Source organism: Anser cygnoides, chromosome 17, assembly GCF_040182565.1.
Source record: "Anser cygnoides isolate HZ-2024a breed goose chromosome 17, Taihu_goose_T2T_genome, whole genome shotgun sequence".
Classification (NCBI taxonomy): Eukaryota; Metazoa; Chordata; class Aves; order Anseriformes; family Anatidae; genus Anser; species Anser cygnoides.
In genome coordinates, this window is record NC_089889.1 from 13,130,568 (window position 1) to 13,145,394 (window position 14,827).

The following is a 14,827-nucleotide window of genomic DNA, read 5'->3' on the forward strand; positions in this document are numbered from 1 at the left end:
CCATTACAGACTTACCTGGTATATACAGAGAAATTTCATCTGTAATTGGTGAAGCTCTTGTGATTAATGTTGCTAACACAAAGCAGCTACTGCTGCTGTGTCACCAGATTACCCAGGGTTGCTTCCACCCACCCCATTTGGCAGAATTTTAAATCTCTTCATCTCAACATTAACAGTAGTGGCACCAATTTCCTTCTACCAAAGGCGTAATTCTAAATAGAATCACTATTCTATTTTGCATGATAGCAATCTTAAAGAAAAGTACTGTTGCACTGTGAACTTTAAAATTAAAATAAGCCTTAGTGCTGTGAAAGGGCATCTGACAAAGCCATAGCTTTATCAACATGCAGCAAATCTAAAAGGCAAGCAGGCACCAAGTTAATTCATGGAAGGCAGCTGTAGCTCTAAAGTAAATAAATATTAAAGAAACTTTAAAATGAATTTCAGTTCCATTCACATCACATGGAATCTATACCTTGTAATGCAAGCCCTTCTTCACTAGGAATGCTAAAACTTAAGAGTTAAGAAAATACTTGTCAGAATAAAACTCCACCAATAGTTTCAGTAATTCAATAATTTATTCATCTAAAAAAGTGTGTAAAAGTATATAGCTCTCATCCACAAGGTATATATGAATGACATTTAAAATGGAGGTCTTTATTATTATTGTTTCTTTTTATCAAAGTCTTTTTTAGTGTATTGTACCAGCGATATACTGTAGATTTAAAATGAACTTCACATTTTTTTTTGTTTTCTTTCAAATTGTCGGCTATATATAAAAGAAGCTCACTGCAAAATGCTCAGAGAAAAAAAAAAGAAATTCAGAACTCCCCAGAAATGTACAGCTTTTACATTTAAAAAAGGTTCTGAAATATACATACAAGCATGCTGGACATTCCCCACCCCCCTCCCTCTCCCTTTAGCTCAAACAACTGTAATAATAATTCCGATTTAGGCATGAATTTCCAAAGTTAGAAATAAAAAAAAAAAATAAAATAACTTTCTTCACTCTGTAGGAAAGCCAGGGCTTGTACATTTCAGATTAATTCAGTAAAAAACTCACAAGTAAAATAATGCATATTTAAGGGAAATATTATACAGAACTTTTCACACTGAAGTACATAAGATTTTTCTTTAAAATCTATTGCCATTCATTTATTTTGCACAAAAACGTATAAATATGTCACCAGCTTCTCTTAACTTAAAAAAATTAAATAAAAGACACCAGATGAAAACTACTCCTTGCTGCCCTTTTTTATTTTTAATTTTTGCTTAGAACCAGGTTTCTGGGGAAGAAATGCCCCTGGATAAAAATGGCCCATTTAAAAAGAACAAACAAAATAATAATCCAAAGTTCAGATGATCCTGGGAACAAATAACCCCCAAATGGTAAAAGATTACAAATGTCTACTTTACATTTTTCCTCCCCAAGTTAAATTTTTTATACAAGTTTACAATCTTCATTTTTTTATGCTCTTCAAAAGGCCTTGAGAATTTTCTTTTCTGATTAAGAAAAAATAGTACTGCAATATTTTTAAAGTCAATTTTACACTGTACACATTAGATACAAATGGTTTGATATCAGATTTTTTTTTTTTTAACCTATACATTGCAAAGAAGATACCCACATGGGAGGTTTGGTGCAGAGAATGAGATAATCCATTTACAGGTTACTTCTCTGACTTCACCTTCTCATTACACAAGCAATTCTTATTTTTATATAATTTGTTTTAAATGTTACATTATCTCAAGAAAAATACTTTTTAAAATCATAGAATTTTCATTTTTTTTAACCAGAACATGAAAGTCTTTTGGAAGAACTTTAAAATTTGTAGGTTTTTCTCCACAGATAGATAACTAGGTCACACAGCCTGATCAAAGTGCCCGACCCCTCATATAAGGCAGTCCATGCCTGCTGCACAGTGCAACAACAAACATTAGAAAATGGAGTTTAAATATAAACCCCTTGAAGCCTGGAATGAAGGAGTCATAAAAATACTTCAATTAGCCATTAACCTTTGAAATGGCAATCATTTTACTAAACAAAGTAACTTTTCCACCACAGTGGTATTACTTCAAGTACTAATTTAATGATATAATTTTTAAAAATTATTTCTTTGAAATAATATTCCTATAGTCAGAAAAAATACACCAGATTTGTAACTGATTTAGTGTAAACAAAAACCATATTTTTGGATATGTACATGGACGAGTCTGCCCAGAATTAAAGGGCGACTTGGGTTTCAGTAAATAGTTTTCTAGTATCACTAAATTTATTGGAAATATATTTCAATCATAGCTCTACAATAGATTAATTTACCACTTTCCATTTGCCCTTACATTGGGCTTTAAAGTATTTTTCCTCCCTACCTCTCGGTTACTCTTCTTCCACTAGGTAGTGTTATCCTTCATTAAACACTGGCCTTTTCTTGCTTTAACCAGGCTAAATGCAGGTGAGAATTCCTTAAAATACAGGCACATCCTCACCAGGATATGCTCCCCTTCCCAACTTGGACTTTTGATTGTTATTAGCTTCATTTTTGATTTCTAGGTCAGAAGAGTGAGAGGTATGTAGATAAATAACCCTACAGTGAGTGGAACGGAGCTGGATTTTCAAGATATTCAACTGTTCCTGGTCCTTTATAATTTAATCCCTCCCCTCCCCAAACCTAAAAATAAATAAAATATCTCCAGACCATTCATATCTACATGGACAGGTAACAAATGCATGCATTCATCCCAATCCACTCTGACAGGAACTCCAGGTAGACAGAAAACTGCAATATTTATACGAGACCACAACTGCGTGTTTGGTTTTTTCCTGCCAAGTCCCAGTTTATGATGATCAAACAACAAATAGCTTTTGGACAACCCAAACTGGTCACTACAAGGTGTATTTACTTGCAGGGCTGAAACTGCTTATGGTTGTTTAGCAGAGTTCTTAATCCAAAAAGATACTGTAGTCTTCCTTAAAAAAATAAAATAATATTAAAAAAAAATCAGACTGACCAGTAGTTACTGGGCCACCAAACTAACACTGGCTTGAGGTTACTCTGTGTTCACTGTTCTCGGATGTTCCCAAAATTTGGACTGAAGCTGCCAGAGATGTTAATAGGTGTTTTACTTTTCAACACTGCAGAATTCACATGTGCTTTTGGAGGAACAGAAGCACAGCACAGGACTGGTCTGAAGAGAAGCAAAATTGTGATCTTTGCAGACTGTGGCACATTTCTCAGGTTGAGGGGAGAATAAGCCAGAAGAACAAGTGCTTTTCTATCTATTAGAGTATATTCATGATGGCATTGTACAACTGGGTGAGCACCACAAAGTGGACAGGAAGGCAGGAGCTGCGATCCTGAGTGGCAGGGTTACACGTAAGCCAGGACAGTGCATTATACTGCTCCAAAACAAACCTGTGGAAGAGAAATGCAGAGAAAATGAAACTGGAATTTTACTGTTCATTTTTTCTAAAAGATTTACTTAAACGTCTCTCTGATTTGTTCTGGTGGTGCGATGTGGTGAGGACTGCCTGCCTATTGATGCTGGTGGTATTGGCAAAGTAGGAAACTGAGCAAAGAGTGTGTGCCTTAGGGCGAGGGGGGTAATTTTTGTTTTTAGTTTACTTGAACTAGGCCCATGCTGTTTGAATCCAGGCCCTTCCCCATTACACAGTAGAAATTACAGAATCATAGATTAATTTACATTAGAAGGAACCTCTACAAGTTTAATCCGCTACTGTATTAAAAACCTTGAATCTTGAACACCTCTCAGGATGGAGGTTCCACAGCTTCTCTGGGAAACGTTCTGATATTTGATCACAATTTTTGTAAAAAAATATTTTTCTTTATGTCTGATTAGAATTTCCTATGTTCTAATGTGTGTCTGTTTTGTCTCCTTCTTTCCCTGTGCATCTCCAAGAGCATCATCCTTTTACTCAAAATGAAGATGCAATAGCTCAGTCCTCTCTCTAAGAGGACACATTCAGTTCTAGAATGGTACATAACCACCAATTTGAGTTAAGTAGATTGTTTTTCATGTTTCCTGCCAATACTCTCTACTTGGTAGAAATTTACATGTTTGTGCACTGGTGTGTTCCACCCTGCATGCTATGCCATAAAACAGATCTATTTTCAGTCTCCAACAGGTGGCATAGAGGCAACCAGTCCTCTAGTTATCTTCTACAACAGGATAGATACACAACTCTATTGATTCGGGAAGTGTTCCCTTTATACCCCAACTCCTAAGATAGTGGGTATCAGCAGAGTACCTCTATTTCCTTTGATAATTCCGTTTGGTTTGGTGAGTAAAAATAATTATTTACACAGGCCAGATTAGACCGCCAGCTAAACCGAATGATCTTTGGGAGGCAAACCAAGGAGTCCACTTTATAAGGCACAAGTCATCGCTTGTCATAGCTTTGCAGAGTAGTATGGAAAATTGATGAAGTAACTCTCAAAGTCCTGCTCTTCGGTTGTAGTCACAGGAGCTATATATATTTTTCGTTTTGTTTTGTTTACGTGTAGGGCATAACAGAGGTGTAAACTGTTGATACGCCCAATAAAAGGTCCCTCTGAAATTTCATTCCAGTTCCCATAACCTTATGGAAGCACTACAAAACCTAAAAGACATTACCTCAAGACATCTGATGTAGTTTTAGAGTCAAGGGGGTGAGGAACTCGCTGAGAATTTCTGGCAGGTAGTAGCTCATCTGTCTGTGCTACCGAGATATGATGATGCAATGAGGCCTGTGAAATGAAAAAAACACAAACAATGTAACTCTTCATATAGCAAGTATTTATGAAGATTCACAGTGAACAAATATATTCTGAATTGTCTCTGATGGAAAGTTAGCGATTCTGTATTGAACCCACCATAAACAAGCGTATTTTGAAGTTCTATAATGATTACATCTTTGAATAAAAATTTTTTCTTTTTGACAGGAATCAAGGATCTTTAAAAAGCACGCTGAATTCTATTCTTAGTTTTAGTCAGGGAAGAAGTGCTTGGCATATGTCACTGTTAGTAAAATACCAAACGAAACACAGCATTCTAATTCCTCAGACTTTCCCTGTAGGAGACCCACCGCAGAGTACCAGATCCATCAGAGTGACATGTCCAACCAGAACACTTAGTGCAGCCTTTGTCCTGTTCCGTGCTTTCTGAACAGCTCTCATCTTTCTGGAGTGAGTTTTGTGCAGCATAACTTTATGCAGGAGCAGGAAAGGGATTTCATATTGATGATGTGCCAGGGGTAGAGCCGACCATATAAGCCTTTCAAGTGGATAGCCTAATAGGCCACACAGCCTGCTGAGGCAAAACCTCTAATTTAGACTCCTCCAGTTACAGCATGCACCGTAGAGGTGAAATACTTCAACTCAAAAATACTTAATCCAAATCAGACAGAGATGACTCGAATCTGTACGTCTCACATGCCATACAAGTTTCCTAATTGCGCTGTGCAGCATAAAGGAGGCAGCACCACCTGCTCTCTGAACAGTGTACAAGTTACTGCATGAATTCAGCCCCTTGCTTTTATTAAAAATTGTCCAAACCAAAACGGTATGTTCCAAGTCAAATTAAACATTTAATTCAGCCTAGATCTGAGACAGCAATTGTGTTAGGCTGAGGGGGAGTAGGGGGAAGGGTGGTGGCTCCTCTCTAGAACAACTCTAGTATAAGCTTATGGAAGGAATTCATGAGGTTGCCTGGAGCTCTTCTGACAGCGTTTTTAATGCTGGAACTGGAGTCTTCATATTATTCATTCACGAAAAAAGGTAGTTCTAAGATTAGGATAAAACTTACTGCTAGCTCCAAAAATATGGTGTCTTACTTTTCACATTATTTTGAGATCTCCATTCCATAGGTTTAGATCAAAGCACATGCTTCTGGGAAATCTATCCATGAAAACGTAGAGGGTGTAAAGAATTAGGCAGGTGATCTCACATATCTGGGTACTTTAGTACTTTGCTGTTGAAGATGCTATACTGAATATAAAGCCTGCCTTGCCGACTGCAAGGGACGTTCTTAAATCATCAGTCCTAAAACGGCTTTTTTGCATGAGGAAAGAACTGAGAAATATCAAACACCTTTACTCTGATAATTGCCTGATAGACGTGGATGAGAGAGTTTAGCTAGGAGACTTGCAAAAATGTTTAGCATTTGTTAATTAACATGGGAATGCATAAAGAAAGTGCAACTATCTTAATTAGTTTTTATCTTGCTTGCTCGAGTATTTACATGACACTACTCAAGGCTGATTTTTCACCTTCCTTTTCCATCCTCGTTAGTTGGCATCACTGCAATAAGAAGCTGCATGTCACTCTACAGAGGTTGGTGAATCTCTAGTTGAAGCAATTCTGCTCTTGCAAGAATGATACCAATACCTCTCGCAAGAAATAGCCATCTTCTGGATCGGCAGGTATCAGGTACACTCTGACAATGAAGACTATACCATGCACCTTTTACAACTAGGGAAATGGATAGCAAGGGCTCTATATGGAAGTGCTACTCCCCTTTCTAGCTTTTAATCTCTGTATCATGACTGGATTATGACAGAATAGGAGACGCGTCCCTCCTGGCTTAGGTTAACTGAAATTTAAAAAATGAAAATTGGGACATTTCCTTAACAGTGGATACAGCTCTGATGAATCGGTACTTAGAAGCCGCGAAACTATTCCATTTTCAGGTAATGGCTTTAGAAGTAGAGGAGAGTAAGTTCTATTAGCCAGTTATCTTAAGCAAATTTAAACCTACAATTGTAATTCTGCCATTCCCAGTACTGTCAGGAGAAGTAACACCCAAACCCAACATTTTCAAAGGAAATTTATATGGTTTAAATACAATTCTCTCTCCCTTTCCCCTGTGAAAGGCTACCAAGACAGACCTTCAGGAAGAGGGGACACTGGTTTTGTGCCTGAGGACAGGATGACCAGAACCACTGTGGAAGATTCTCAGCTTTGGCAGTTGATACGAAGTATCCGAGAGCAAGAGGTTGCTGCTTCAGTTCTTCGGGGGCTTCTCTGGAAAGGAGACGTTCACCTTGGCTCTGAAAGAACATTTAAAAGCACATTTGTTGCTTTATGTTATTGCATCCCCTCCAATAACATTAATTTTGTTTTTACTAATCACTCAGTCTTTGATCCAGTTGTGTCTTGCTATTAATGAGCTATCCTTCAGTCATTCGTGAATTTAGTCAAAGATGTCTAATCACTTCCTCAGTTGGGTTCTCTAGGCTGGTGTTGCAGAATCACCTTAGGTATCTCTAACAGCAACGTCAGCCTCCTGAACTGAGGTGATTCGGTGTGGAGTTTGATGCTACAGAGTAACTTAGAGGTACTGGGCTCTGGCTATGAATCGGAATAGCTTTTCATGGGTGTGCACAGAGTAGAGCAGTGTTGAATTTAAGTTTATATAGCCTCACTAAGTTTACATAGCCTCACAGAATTCTCCCATACCTGGAAAAAAATATCTGCTTGAACTGACAATCTTCCCAAAGCTGTTCTTCTTCCACTCAAACATGGAAGAAAAATGAACGCTTGCATCTTCATTAACTTCATTGTGTTTGCTCTTTTAGTTAGTTACACTAATAGCTTAGAAAAAAAAAATGCTACATTTACTATTTGCTGTGAGAATAACTTGGGCAGAAGAAACTATGCCTTGTATTTGGACTACCAAGCAGAGGTGAAGTGTGGAGAAAAAAGATGCTGCTGTCCTGCATTTGTTTCTATCAGGTATTTATTTGTGTACTGTATTTCTGTAGCATTAGTCACTTGTGTTCTCATATGCGGACCAAAGTTATTAGGAGAGGAGAATTTTAAACAATTTTATAAAAGGTTTTAGAATTAGTTTCATCAAATTTGGGGTCACTGCTTGTCAGGATATACATTTGTGATTTTATTTCTGCAGATTAAAACCATGACAGATGAACCTTCCATACCTGAGGCTGTCGGACAGGAACACTTGGGTGTGAGCTTGTTTTCCTCATCCTGTCTCTCTCTCCCTCTCTCTCTCTACAGCCTTGTATATGACGGACCACAATACCATACCTACAAGTATCTCCACGGGTATCAGAAAAGGTGACTGACATTCCATTCTAGAGTACATTCCTTTTTTAAAGAAAATATTATTTTGCTTTCACTTTTTATTTCATAGAAGGTAAATTTAATCCATTTAGTCCATAACTTAGGCTATTTAACCCGTATACATCTTTTAAGTCAACAGGTAAAAAAGGTTTCACTGAAAGAAACTGGCTTAATCACCAAGCCTTCAATGCTAGCCCTTGAAGCAGGTCTTTCTCCAACAGTAGTATCTTGAACAGGAATCAAAGGAAGTTAAACAGTCCATAAAGCCTGGAGAAGATTGCAGCTCACCTGGCTGTGGGCGCTTGGAAAGCCTAACAGCAGACCTTGAAACTGGCTGCTGAGCAATCAGGACTTACACTGCTAAACTGCAGCAATCAATTATGGGTTACATGGACGAAGGCTTGACCTTCCCTGACCCACAAGGTAATGATCACACGCTGTTGCTTTTTTAAAACCAAAAATTACACATCAATTACTAGGCACTTGTTAATGGTTAAACTGAATTACTATGACAGGTTCATCTAGAAATGGCTTGTCCAGGTCTCTAAGCTCTTTGGTCATTAACCTTTCAGTGCTGTTCTTAGGGCCCTTGGATGGAGTTCCATTGAGATTAAGTTTTGTAAATGCATTTTTCTAAAAGTGGTACAGAAGAGAGAAAATTGTAATGAGTGCTTGTGATTTATGGCTGGAGGGTTTGGTAACTGAATTTAAAACTTTTAATTTGCCCACATACCAGTTTGAAATAACCAAGAGACAGAAACGTGCAATTATTTACCCTTTGACAAGTGGGTTGGAGTGTTAACATGAAAGTGAGGTGGTTGCGTACTGCATTCACAAAATACAGTACTAGCATTTTTGTGGCTGATGCAAAAGTGATTTTTCACTCACAGACTGTATTAAGCTGACCACTGAAGCATTTTGTCAGAGGTTACAAAGAAAATACAAGGATGACTTTCTCCTTGCGGGTGGTGAAACTGACACATTTCGTAATCTTGAAAATCAGTCATTTTCAGGGTGTGAGAATTCTTAAGAAGATATTTACATTTAGAAAAATGAGCTGTTTTAGTACAGGGGCTGAATGAGCAGCATCATTTGCAGTCAAATATCTTAGCTGCACATACACCTCTAAGTATTTTTGTACTTCCTTCCATACCAGAAGTATCATTTATCTTGATGAAACTGTTTCTAGCCACCAGTGATAATCACAGATACAGACCCAGTTTCTTAAATTACTGCAGAGCACTAAAACAGACCTTTTAAATGCATGGGTTTATCCATTTCTTCTAAAAAAGTTAGCCTATTCTTTATTAAAATACTGTGTCATTTAGAAAAGAAGTAATATGCTTTAAATATACCATTTCTAGAATAAATCTAGATGTACAACTAACTCTCTTACACAGCTAAATACATGAGTAAGAGTTCCATCAAACTAAAGCCGATTCAAAAAATACCTTGATTTACCAAAAATCATTTGCATTTTAAGTAACCACTGGTGTTGGAACTAGCTTTATAAAAGCCACTTCAAACAAAATAACTTACAAACGCTATGTGCTCTGGGCTAATTTCTACTAAGAAAACAACATTTGCATAAACACGCAGCACCTGTGGAGTTTAAATTGATAGGGTTTTATTAATAAGAGAATTATCTCCCTTCCTGCTTCCCTAGAAATTCACATGATCAGAGCTGCCATGCCTTCTTTTCTCTCAAAGACTTGTCACTTTGAGCCAGGGATATTACATGTGGTCCTCCAGAGAAAAATGGATGAACACATTAAATTTATACAGGGTCATTAAATGTGGCTCTGCAGCAAGAAAGCAAAGCCTCCTCTCTTCCTCTCAATTATCTTGTATGTAACAATTAACTTTAAAGTTGGAGATGTAAATAGTCATGGGAGAGGCATCTTTTACAATAGGATTTATCCAATCCCTTCGCTTTTAATGTTAATTTCTGCTTACTGTTGAATTAATGTTTGAAAATCAACAGTAAAAAAGGTTTTGTTGGGGGATTTGGATTTTTCTGTTTTAAGTAGCGTATCTGTTATAGTGCTTACCCTACTATGCTGGAAGTGAGATCCCACTCCAATGCCAGATGGGGATCCAGGGGAAGGAACTGGGGAGGAATTTGGTGAAGAGTGAAGATTCCCTGTTATTAAAATTCTAATGTCATTGTCCATGTCATCTGGGAATGGGAGGTCAAACATATCATCTGAAAATAAAAAGAATGAAAAAAAAATCAATTTTAATTTGCTGTACTCGTTTCTGTCTTGACATTTTTGAAATTTAGTGCCGGTGCCTTTTTTTTTTTAATATACGCTTGAGACAGATGAAAGCAGTGATAAACATTTTACTATCTTAGTATTTAATCCTTCTTAGTACCTTTGACTACAACCACACAGACTTGGAAGGAAAAGTTGGCAAACATCTATTAAAATCGTGTATTTTAACAACGGTCATAGAGGGAACAAAAACCCTGTTATGCCAGCCTAATAACAATCCAAATTGTACTTTGTAGCAGAAAAAAAATATACCTCTCTGCAGCTGTTCAGAGAAATCCATTAAAAAACACTTGAAATACATTTAACAAACCAATGTATGTTACCCTCAGCAGGTGTTGCTCTTCAGGCTTCTAGGGCTACACACCAGCACTTTGGCACATTTGCTCAATACTCTGGGAGCAGCCCCAGCAGCTTCAAGGAAGCTGCTCACAGAGTCAAGTACTACTCAGCAAAAGGGCAGCAAGGTCTGCTCCTCACTCACATGCAATGTACTTTCATGATTATTTCACATACTGCACCAGGATTTCCTACAGCTCAGCTTTTAACATTTCACTTTCATCTCAGAAATTAAATACAGTTGTATTATCATAACTTGTTCTTTTAATTTGCTTTATGTTAATATGTGGGAAAGGAGTAAAGATACAGGGAAAATGTGTTTGCATTCTATGAGAAGTACATTCCATTGCTCAGTCATTTGGAACACAAGTTATGATAATATGGGTAATTTACATGATGGAAAGCTAAGACATTAGAAACGCAGAGCAGAAAATTACAAACATCACAATATAGTTTAAAGGTCTTTTCCTTATCCAGGTTTTTCAGCAAAGATGTTTAAGCAGTACTAATGACATTTAAAGTACAGTTTAGGGGACAGAAATGGACATTGGGAGCTGTCTGAATTAGCTGGATTAATTACAATTGCAAACAGATTAACACAGAGACTTTAAGAGTTGTACATATCTACATAGTTTAGGAAGTGCTGTATAATAAATCATTTCTCTTGAAAAAGAAGAACTTGTTTCACATGAAAATAGAAAAGAATGTGTGTCTTGAAGTAATTTATTTCAACTTCAAGTCCTAGTGTTGAAATAGGCAGGTGGTTGTTTTTCATCTTCTGAAGAGTAAGACTGGACTGTAGAAGCAATGAATTAACTCCGTTTATTAACTTCTGTCCTACAACCTCAGTAAACAAAACAGAACTAATGTCATGCTCTGCTTAGCCCCCAAAGCATAAATGAAATGGCTAATAGCGTAGGAAGCAGTTTAATCATTAAGTAGAACACAGTTAAGAAAATTAAATTTAACACCATTTTGGAAAACGCCAGTTCTTGTACCTGATTCTAATTAGCATCTGAGCACTAAAGGGCAGGTTAATGCAGGTTAAATATTTGTCAGCACTGCATTCAGTCAGGATTCTGGGGCCTTGAAAGGACAGCTGCTTAAGTATTAAGAGGGGTAACTTCCCTTCTGTGAGGCCCACTGAAATTCCAGGAGGAACAGATCAAAGCAGACTCTTTCATTAAAAATAGCGTGCCTTTCTACCTCTCTATACCATAACTTGCCTCTTAATGACATACTGTTATTGTAAATGGTTGTAGCTACTTTAAATTATTTTTTAATCATTTTATGACAAAGCAGTTAAGTAAATACTTAATATAAAGTATTAAGCAGAGTCTTGCTGATACAAATTATAGGGTTAATATAGGGTTAAATAGGGTTAAATATGGTTTAGAAAAACCTAAAATTAGGTTTTTCTAAACCACACTGCTGATAGTTAAGAATTGTCAAGTTGGTCCATCTATTTTGCTTATTTTTACATGAGGATTAAAATTCTAGAACAAACACCTCCCCTCCTCACAACCTTTGTACGCTATAGAGCATGAAGCAAACCCTTATTACATAAAGCAGTTAGACCCGACCAAGTCACAAGTTAGTCACGACAAGAAAAAGCATTTTATAGTCTGTGCCATTTTGCATATTAATCGGTCAATATTGCTTTGGGAATAAATCAGTAGGTTTATCTGAAAACAAAGTTCATAAAAATGTAGTGTATTATCCTCTTAACCAGCAAGTAGGTGTTGTTCTCTTTAAATTAAATTAGGGTGGCATAGGGTTCATGGGAGAAGACCGGTCCATTCATTTCCTACCAGTAACTGGTACAGCTTTGCTTGTATTCTAAATAGGCCACTGAGCATTTGCAAGTACTTCACCTCTCACACCAGACACATGTGCTTACCATTTGTAGGGCTGAATCCGTCCTCATTGGGGTAATTTGCAGGTGCTACCTGGATAGTAGCAGAGGTTGGGAAAACCAGGATGTGTGTACAGGAGGCATCCTGAGGGGTATTCAGCTGAGATGACTGCAGATTCAGCGCAGTACTTCGGCCAAACACTGATCCCATAGTGACAGCATCTTCCAGAACAGAAACAATGGCAGAGACATTAATTTGCATAGCCTTCAAAATGTATGTTCTGTGTTCAATTAAATTTCTAAGCATCTGATCTGGGTTTGCATGCTAATAAAAATGTTTAAAAGGTTCTTATCTTAAAAAGAATAAATTACTAGAAAAGACTGAAATTAAGATCACAAGTCATATAGATAATGTTTAGTGATGTGAATTCCCATACAATGCCCCACCTTTCCTTTCATTCTGCTGCCCCTTGATTTGCTTGTTAAATGAGCAAGGCAAATTTATTTTGGACACGCACATCAGTAGAACTCCAAATTATGCAATAATACCCCACTTTGGTTGGCATTAAAGGAGGGATAACTTGCCATTTACTTTCTCATGTTACAAAAACTGTTCTGAAAAATTATTCAACTTGGTGAGTAATTTTTAAAGTCATTTACTTCTGTTCCATGTAGTAATCTTTTCTTTCTAAACTAAAAAACAGAGTAGGTTTGTAAAGATCTCTCATCACCTACACAAAAAGTATGTGTACAACAAAACAGGGAAGGGAAAAAATCCATTATGGAAGAACCTCAAACTTAAAAACCTTCAACTTAAGCCTATAGGTTGCTGCTTATAATAGAATTCTCTAAAAAACAAACAAACAAACAAAACCAAGCATATGAAAAGGCAAGCAGGCTTATCCTCACTCTCAACATCCACAGCCTCCAACTGTTACATATTATAGACTTGTACAGCATTTGCAGTCCTCTTTGCTTAAGGGTTTCTACCACATCAGACTTCAGCTGATGAGAACTGGTCTTCCTCAAAACATGACCTCCCCGTGGAAAAGTTCATCAGTTTGACAGTGGCAGAAAGTCATCTTTTGCTAGGAGTTAACACTCCCAACAAAGCACGTCTTCCTGATATTTTTGGGAATTCTGATGGCTCAACCTATTTTCTACCATATTTAGCCACACCAGTCAAGTCTTCTTGGGCTCGAAAGTCTCCCAAAATTGATTTGCTTTTTATGTGGTAAGTATGATAAACAGAAAATTTAAATAGCTGGATAAAATTTACCTGGCATCACAACAAATGACCCTTGTGGCTCCATGGCAACTAAACAGGCACTGAGGATAGAAGGAGAGTCTGCTGATGAGATGCCGCACATGCGGCACACCTCCTTTAGCTGTTTGCTGATTGTCTGCAGGGAACATTCCCCAAGGAGGATACTCCAGTCTGAAATGAAGAAGTTTAGACAGAACAGGTAATGGGGTTGTGAAAAATCCAGAACTTGCTTCAAATTAGCAAAGTATTAATAACAGTTTATTAATAACACTTATTTCTTTAACGCTGGACTATTCCCCCATGTAAACAAGTTGTATGACTCTTCACACTGCTTTGAAGCAGTTACTGCAAAGCAATGATAGCTTGTTGGTTTTTCCCATGAGCTAACTGCAGTACTCGGACAAATCACTCAAGATGATGAGTTTAAAAACGAGCCTTTCATTTACCCATGAGGTATGAGATGTGAAACAGGGCAACATACCATTCTTATTTGAAATGTTTTTATTTACATCCAAATCTTTTTCTGAACTGTGCTGATTCTTTTTTTTGAAAAGGGCTATCCATTCTCATCTTATATGCTGCATAATCGGAATACTTGAAATGTATGCAAAGAGACATGAATTCACATACTTAATGCCAGATTTTGTTAAACCTCGTTATGAATACAATACACTAAATAAAACAAAGTGAAGCTTTCATCAGAAATTTTTCACTGGCGGTGTAGGTGTAGATATACCTTCAAGAAAATACATTTAGCCATTTAACTGGCATTCAAATAATAAAGGAAGGTGCTGCTTGTTGAATTCTATATTTGTCTTCCTGGCTTTGTTCCACTTAACTCCCATGCATGTGAAGGATAACAAATTCCCCTACCAGGACAGACAACATCTCTTCTTCCCCGCATGTACTATACGGGAGAAGGCATTTAACTGGTGCTTCCCCACCTCTCCTGAATGCATCTTAGTGAGAGGAATCACTGCTGAAGTGAAGCAAGGCAGTTCCTACCCTTGCT

At 37.2% G+C, this 14,827-nt stretch overlaps 1 protein-coding gene across 4 annotated transcripts in view; it reads right to left on the reverse strand.

The window, feature by feature from the left end:
- Positions 1-559: 559 nt before the first annotated feature.
- MED13L (mediator complex subunit 13L) overlaps positions 560-14,827 on the reverse strand; it is a 191,383-nt gene continuing 177,115 nt past the window's right edge. For all 4 annotated transcript variants that reach the window (XM_066978764.1, XM_066978766.1, XM_066978767.1 and 1 more), the window contains 6 exons: positions 13,828-13,986; positions 12,594-12,770; positions 10,133-10,287; positions 6,884-7,045; positions 4,633-4,745; positions 560-3,413 (listed from right to left, as the gene is read on the reverse strand). In XM_066978764.1, the coding sequence (XP_066834865.1) occupies positions 3,281-3,413; positions 4,633-4,745; positions 6,884-7,045; positions 10,133-10,287; positions 12,594-12,770; positions 13,828-13,986 (899 nt within the window). In that variant the 3' untranslated portion in view covers positions 560-3,280. The remainder of the gene's footprint in view (positions 3,414-4,632; positions 4,746-6,883; positions 7,046-10,132; positions 10,288-12,593; positions 12,771-13,827; positions 13,987-14,827) is intronic.